General features: G+C 33.3%; 1 protein-coding gene across 1 annotated transcript; it reads left to right on the top strand.

Moving 5' to 3' along the window:
- The first annotated feature begins 2,860 nt into the window (after nt 1-2,860).
- Nucleotides 2,861-6,682, top strand: LOC145012847 (type IV inositol polyphosphate 5-phosphatase 7-like). The gene is made up of 10 exons (XM_078971649.1): nt 2,861-3,257; nt 3,358-3,442; nt 3,798-3,851; nt 4,029-4,080; nt 4,210-4,314; nt 4,404-4,890; nt 5,075-5,268; nt 5,339-5,447; nt 5,542-5,690; nt 6,012-6,682. The coding sequence occupies exons 1-10, from the start codon at nt 3,228-3,230 to the stop codon at nt 6,214-6,216; spliced, it is 1,470 nt and encodes a 489-aa protein (XP_078827775.1). The 5' UTR covers nt 2,861-3,227; the 3' UTR covers nt 6,217-6,682.
- The last annotated feature ends 789 nt before the right edge of the window (nt 6,683-7,471 follow it).

The raw sequence follows: 7,471 nt of genomic DNA, 5'->3' as shown, positions 1-7,471 counted from the left end.
CGTCGAGCCCCCCCCCCCCCCCCCCCCCATGGACTCGGCGAGTCCCCTGTGCAGACAGCAAAAATTTCGACTTTTTCACTTTTTTGCATCAAGTATCAAACAAACAAGCCTAGGCTCTGATACCACTGAAAGGTTTTGAACATTCTAACACTCCTAAGGTGTACATGCAACCCTAGAAACCTTGGATCTATGTTTGTCAAAAATACATGCAAAATTTGATTTCCAAGGTTCTTAATCCTATCTAGCATACATGGGGCACTTTAAACATAAAAGCTAGCTAGAAATACATACCTTATAGTAATTTGGATTCCTTGAAAACCTTGTGAGCCTAGCACCCCAGGTGTGATGCCTCAAATGTCTCACACAACACTAAATGCTTTTGGAATGACTTGAGAGAAATGTCACACACTTAGAAATCGACTATGCCCTCTCACTCTTGCTTAAGTGGCTAATTTTGGTGAACATGATGATCCTTATATAGTGTGATACAATTAGGGTTACACCATGTAAACCCTAATTGTCATGACTTTTCATTTCCATGACCCATGTGTTCTATAACCACCATGGAGCATCCTATGGGTTTTAGCTCAACTTGATAATCCATGTAGTATTAGCCCACTATACAAGTTATGGATGATTTACACAATCAACTCATATATTTAATTAGTCACCTTTTGATCTATTAATTAATTCTAAATTAATTCTAAATTAATTCTTGATCAATACTAATTAAATTTTTTTATTAATATATTAGAACTTATAATATATTAATAAATCATAAGTGTAATTTCTCTCATTTTAGTCTATCCAAACATATGATGCCATACAACCCAAATAGATCATGCCAAACCGGGTCAAGTACATACCAGAAATAGTTATGGACTTAGACACCTTATCCAACAAATATATGTATGGAATGTGGTATTTTAGGGGACTCAGTAAGCTTTATACTTACCGTTTGTGGTTTAACATGTTTCAGGTACTTCTAGTTCTAAAGGGAAGAGCTCAGCTTGACTACACAACATCCCATGATGACTTTTTCCGCACTGATTGCTTTTGCTTTACTCAAATGTTTAAGAAATATGTTTTATCATGTTTGGTTTTGGAAGAAATAGTTGTATGAATTGATTGTTTTAGATGAAAATTTTATTGGTATTTTGGGGATGTTACAAAAATATAGGAGGATATTTGATTTCTCCATTTCATGTTACTTAGAGAAAATAATAAAAAAATAATAATTACATCCCCGTATTGATTTTCATTCAGTGAGACAATTGTTTTTCTTCCATTCTTTGATGAAATGAAAAATGAATTCTATAAATTTGCCTTTTATATAATTTTTCAACCAATACGATTTATAATTTCAAAACATTAGTTGAACTATCTTTGATATTGTCCAAAAATAACCAATATTTTTTTTTTTAAATATATCTCTCCCTTAAAATTTCATATTTTCCATTTCATGTAAGGGTTCGTTTGATAGTTGTTGTTTGAGAAAGTTTACTGATTGGGAAATAAAATCATGATGTCTGGTTGTACATCTGACTGACTATGATGAATGATGAAAATGACCATATTACTATGCTGTTTTATACTGTGATGAATGAAGTTGCTGCGTAATTATAAAAATATTCAAATTGTCATACCAAATCAAAATTACACAATAATCATCTAAAAATCCAAATATAAATTGTCATAAAAAATCAAAATTACACAAAATGTATGTTAAAATCAAATTTTCTGATTGAAACTTCATATATGAAATGGTCCTCCTAAATCATATGCTCGAAAATCAGAAGAAGAAAAAAAAAAGATGAAACAGATGAAGGTTCATATCTGGTACTCTCCAATCAGAAAACACACAAAAAAAAGGATGAGATTGTTACATGTGGGGCGGAGTTGGTGGCCGCAACAGCGCTTCAACAGGTGAAGGCTGGCCGACGACGAAGTAGGAAGTTTAGTGAGGAGGTGATGATGTTTGATGAAGAGTGCCGAAAAGAAGAAAGAAAGAGGCGATGTTTGGGGCACAAGTGTCTTTCCAGTCCATTGAACTAGCAATATAGGATTTTAAGGCTTTATGAGAAATACATATCTTATCGAGAAATATTAATTTTTTTTTGTGTAAATCAAACAGTCTTTCTAGTCCATTCAACTAGAAAGATCTATTTGAATATAAAAAAAATATTTATGAAACGAAATCTAACTCTTTTTATTTTATTGTAGTGATCATTTTACGTTAAATTATAAATAAGCATTTCATTGTTTTTTTTTTTTAACGGAATTAATTCATTCTTTATTAACTATACAATTATACATAACATAACAATATATTTTTAATTTAATTTCAGATTATTTTCACAAATGACATCTTAGATTTGTTTATGTATTTCGGTTTATTTATCCATAATAAATAATAAATCTGAAAATTCATTTCATAATTTCATAATTTATTCTTTTATGCGTTTTAACCAGCATGTCAAATATAACAATTAAAAAAAATTCTATGTATATTTTTATCTTATATTAAAATATAAATATTAAATAAACTATTTAAAGAGTTCTATTAATTTACATGTTAGTACAAAATAATTAAGTTTTTCGAGGTAACACGAAATCAGTCTCCCCGATCTCTCTCGTAAATGTTGCCAGTCTTCGTTTTGTTGAACTCTCGGATAATCGAGTGTCATCCTTCAACTTGGAGTCAAAATTCTTAAAATAGTCGAGGAAACAAGAGAAACACCCCCTACGCTTACCCCCCCCCCCACCCCCCACCCCACCCCACCCCACCCCATCCAAATCACCTCTCTTGCACTTTATTCTCTTCAAATTCGATTCCTTCTTATACCCGGAACAAGTTCTATAGCAGTGAAGAACACCACCTCACTGTGACACGCACGCACACAAACACACACTCTTCTCTCTCTACATTCTGATGTTCAGTCAATCTCTCTCTCTCTATATATATATGTATAATTGTATATGTATATCTATTTGATATATTCTTGAATTTGCCCCTTTGTTTCTTTGCCTTTCTTCACGCTATGTTTCTTGTATACGCAACAACTTTGCAGAAACTATCAAATTCTTCTCTTTCATCCAAATTTTCACAGGAAAGGTTCAGTTGTTAGGACTTAATTCGTTTGAATCCAACATTGGAATCATAAGTAAGCCCTTAATTTTCTTGTACGTTGCATTGTGGGTATTTATGTATATCAAGTTTTGGAACAATGAGAGAAGAAAACTGCAACAAAAACAAGGTTTGTTTGACCAAAATGTAGACACTTTTTGACTTCGGTTTTGTTTTCTTGACTTGATTAAAAAATTTGACTTTATGTTTGATGGTGATTAATGGTGCAGATTTCATGGCCAAAAACACTCAAGAAATGGTTTACATTCAAGAACAAAGCCGAAGACTTCCATGCAGATGACTTCAACCATCGAGGTGATTTCTTGATTTCTTCATGGGTTGTATCTATTTTAGGGTTCTAAATTATTTGGGAATTTTTTGTTTTACTCTTTGAATTGTCTTTTGGGAACATGACTTGACTTGCTGTTGCTTTATTTCTGGATCAATCAACCAATATTTTTTGTAAAACCTTTCTCTTTGCAGCTCAAGATCTGTTCTTGTTTCCTTGTTTCTGTATGATCTTTTATGAGTTTTTGGTGTTGTTTATTTAATTCTAATTCCATTTCTAGAGGGGGTGGCCCACAACATATTTGTTGGATTATGTGTGGTCTTGAATCTTGAAACAATGCAGTGGAAATTATACAGCTTTTAACAACTTACCCTTTTTCAGATTATGATTTCTATGATAAGGAAGTGTGCATCATCAACAAAAACAGAAGAAGAGGTGCATTTTCAGACTTTAGGACCACATTCTAACTTAGACCCCACTTTTTATTTTTTATTTTTATTGAAGTGGTCGGAAAAAAAAAAAAAATTTTACCTTTTTTTTGTTTCACTTTTTTATGCCATCTTGATCTGTCACATATCTCACACCAATGACACCCTTTGTGCTATTGAACAGAGAGATCAAACAAGAAGTATGCTCCCCAATTGAGAGATGTCAATGATTATAGGTCTGTTTCAATAGTGTCATTAATTCACTCTTTATTCCAATCTGTTTTCTCTTTCCGATTTAAGATTCTTTATGTTTTATTTACTGGGTTTTTTTTTTTTTTTTTTTTTTTTTTTTTAAATTGCAATAGGATCTTTGTAGCTACATGGAATGTGGCTGGAAAATCACCAACAAGTTCTGTAAATCTTGAAGATTGGTTGCATACTTCACCTCCTGCTGACATTTACGTTCTTGGGTGAGTTAATAATGTTATATCAATTATCAAATCTTGATCTTATTAATCATGTTAAATTTGACACCTTTTTAAAAAAAAAAAAAAAACAGGTTTCAAGAAATTGTCCCTCTAAATGCCGGAAATGTCCTTGGAACAGAAGACAACGGACCCGCTAAAAAGTGGGTAGCCCTCATTCGAAGAACACTAAACAGTCTTCCAAGAACAAGTTCAGATCCTAATTCAGATTTTGAAGGATCAAAAACAGAAAAGAATCCATCTTTCTTGAATGGACCTTCAAGTTGTAGCATGAGGGTAATGAAAAGTGAAATGGGTAACCCACAACCAAGGCTCACACGTGGATACAGCGTCAATGGTTATGACCCGAATCTTGGATCTTTAGATGATGACAGTGATCCAGATAGCATACACTCACACCTACCGTATTGTGGTGGGAACTCTAGCTACTGTTTGGTTGCAAGTAAGCAAATGGTGGGAATATATCTTACAGTATGGGTAAAAAATGATCTTAGAGATGATGTGTGCAACATGAAAGTATCATGTGTTGGCAGAGGATTAATGGGTTATCTTGGAAACAAGGTAAAAAATTTGTACTGTGTTTGGTGTGCATTAGACAGAGTGTCTAGGATTAGGAACAAACCAAAAGACATGAATGCCCTTCTCATCCTCACATAAAAATAGTCGAGTTTTGTCGTGTGTAACAAATCCAGGTGAAGGGTATAATTTGGAGAAATTTTAATTTACATTACCAAAAAAATTTCAGGGTTCAATCTCAATTAGCATGTCATTGCACCAAACGAGCTTTTGCTTCATATGTAGTCACTTGACATCGGGTCAAAAGGAAGGGGATGAGCTGAGAAGAAACGCTGATGTCATCGAAATCCTGCGAAAAACATGGTTTCCAAGAGTTGAAGGAACAAAAGATGAGAAATGTCCTCAAACTATACTCGAACATGAGTAAGCTTACTATTTGAAATTCAAATGACTTCAAGTTTTCGATGCTAAAGTTTTGTTTTCTTGAGTGTAGTCGAGTGATATGGCTTGGTGACTTAAATTACCGGATCGCCCTTTCTTGCCGATCTGCAAAGGCTCTTGTTGAGGCGTGTAACTGGAGGGCATTGTTGGAAAATGACCAGGTAAGCTTCAGTTATATGGCACTTCATGTTTTATGCGTGTGTGTCTTTAATGACGCCTTCATGAAATGATCGATTTTTTTCTTTCTTTTTATAGCTTCGAATTGAGCAAAGGAGTGGACGTGTATTTGGTGGATGGAATGAAGGGAGGATAGATTTCCCTCCCACTTATAAGTATTCAAATAATTCGGATAGATATGCATGTGATGATATACACCCTAAAGAAAAGAGAAGAACTCCCGCATGGTAAATCCTCTTTTTGGGCTTTTTGTTAAACTCATATACATGTGTAGACAATACAAGGATACTTTTCCACCCATAAAAATTTGAAAAAGAAAAAGAACTATCCGTGCAAATTATTTATGCATCGAAAATACAAGAATCTTTCAGTCACTTTGCAAGAAGAAATGATTTTGGATAAAAAGTATAAGGGGTACAATGTTACTTTTCTATTTACATATTCTTGAAAATGATGATTATTTTGTAACATAATGATTAATGCTTTAAAGTTGATCTTTCTTTTGTGGAATCATGAATACTATTGACAAGTGAATATTTGTTATGAAGGTGTGATCGGATCTTGTGGTATGGTAGAGGACTTCATCAAATATCTTATGTTCGTGGGGAGTCTAGATTTTCAGATCATAGACCCGTGTGTAGTATATTTATAGCAGAAGTTGAATCTATCAACCGTTGCAAATTCAAGAAAACCACAAGTTGTTCTTCCCGTATTGAGGTCGAAGAGCTACTACCATATCTACATGGATACTAACACAGTGACAGTGACAGTGACAGTTTTGTACTGTGTTTGGCGTGCATTGGACTGGCTCCTACCGGCTCTCGATCTCTCTTCCGTGCAAAAGACGTGAATGCCTCCTCATCTTTTCCGATTCGCAGTCATCTTTTCAAGAACACAACATGAAAACAAATGTAAGTAAAAGAATCAAGTCTGATGCATTGGCTGAGAGCATGAAGGTGGCTTGGTTATGTGGGAAAATTTTCATTCTTATTTGTGGATATGATAGGAATTTGACATATTTACCTTGGTAAATTGATAGAGGAATAGGGTATGAGTCTCTTGGATGTAACTTTACATGGGTAATAAAGTCATTTTGTATGATAAGAGGTCTAGGTTTTGTTGAAGATGCTGTTGGGTTTTTGATGGATTCTTTTGTACAGAAAAGTGGAATTCTTATTGCAGAAGTAAAGGGCTGAGGGCTTACATTTTTTGCTCCAAATATTTATACAATATACTTTTGAAAGTTGTACTGTGAAAAAGTTAAAGATTGACACCGTTTAACGTGATATAAATTCTTAAGATCAATTCGTATGAACCTATTAGGTTTGGATTTATTTTATCATGAATTATATATAAGAAATTAAATTGATTCCTACTTTTTATGCCTACAAATGTTCCTATCCAATAAAATTATGATAAGTATTATCATTTCATATTTTTATTATATATTAAAGGTTATAAAGGGAAATAAAGAAATGTTTTACTTTTGACAAAGTCAATTTAAATGTTATATGTTGAGAAATGGGGACTACAAGAATCGCTGAAAAGGCTGTGAAACGGAAATCAAAAAACATAAAGTGATGTGTTATATTCTCTCTTTAAAAAAAAACAAAAAAACAAAAAAAAACAAACTTTTATATATTAAGGAAATATAGGGGATTTAAAATAATTAGATAAAAAATAATTTTAATTAGTTAGATGATAAGTTAGGTAAAAAAATCTTTAAGAATGAAAATTAAAGAATAACATTTGAATAAATACATATTAACTAGGATATTGTAGAGATGCCAAAAAGTCATGTGAAACCCCAATCCCGGGGGGGGGGGGGGGGGGGGGGAGAGGGTATTTGTTGATTAAAATCGGGGACGGGAGCGGGGGTAAGGTTAACATCTGTTTTAATTTCAGGGATGGTGGTGGGGGTTGGCAGTCTCGTCCTGAAACCTTCATGGGGGGCCGTTAATAAATTATATATATATTTACATATATTTATTATATAAATATAATAAAC

The sequence above is a fragment of the Lactuca saligna genome, chromosome 8 (genome assembly GCF_052625555.1).
Source record: "Lactuca saligna cultivar CGN05327 chromosome 8, ASM5262555v1, whole genome shotgun sequence".
NCBI classification, from domain to species: domain Eukaryota; kingdom Viridiplantae; phylum Streptophyta; class Magnoliopsida; order Asterales; family Asteraceae; genus Lactuca; species Lactuca saligna.
Note: the sequence above shows the minus strand (reverse complement) of the source record. Positions and strands in the feature narration are given on the sequence as shown.

Coding starts and splice junctions, on each gene's coding strand:
- LOC145012847 (XM_078971649.1), top strand. CDS start 3,228: ATGAGAGAAGAAAACTGCAACAAAAACAAG. Junction 4,081..4,209: donor AGAGATGTCAATGATTATAG/GTCTGTTTCAAT, acceptor AAATTGCAATAG/GATCTTTGTAGCTACATGGA. Junction 5,691..6,011: donor AAGAGAAGAACTCCCGCATG/GTAAATCCTCTT, acceptor TTTGTTATGAAG/GTGTGATCGGATCTTGTGGT.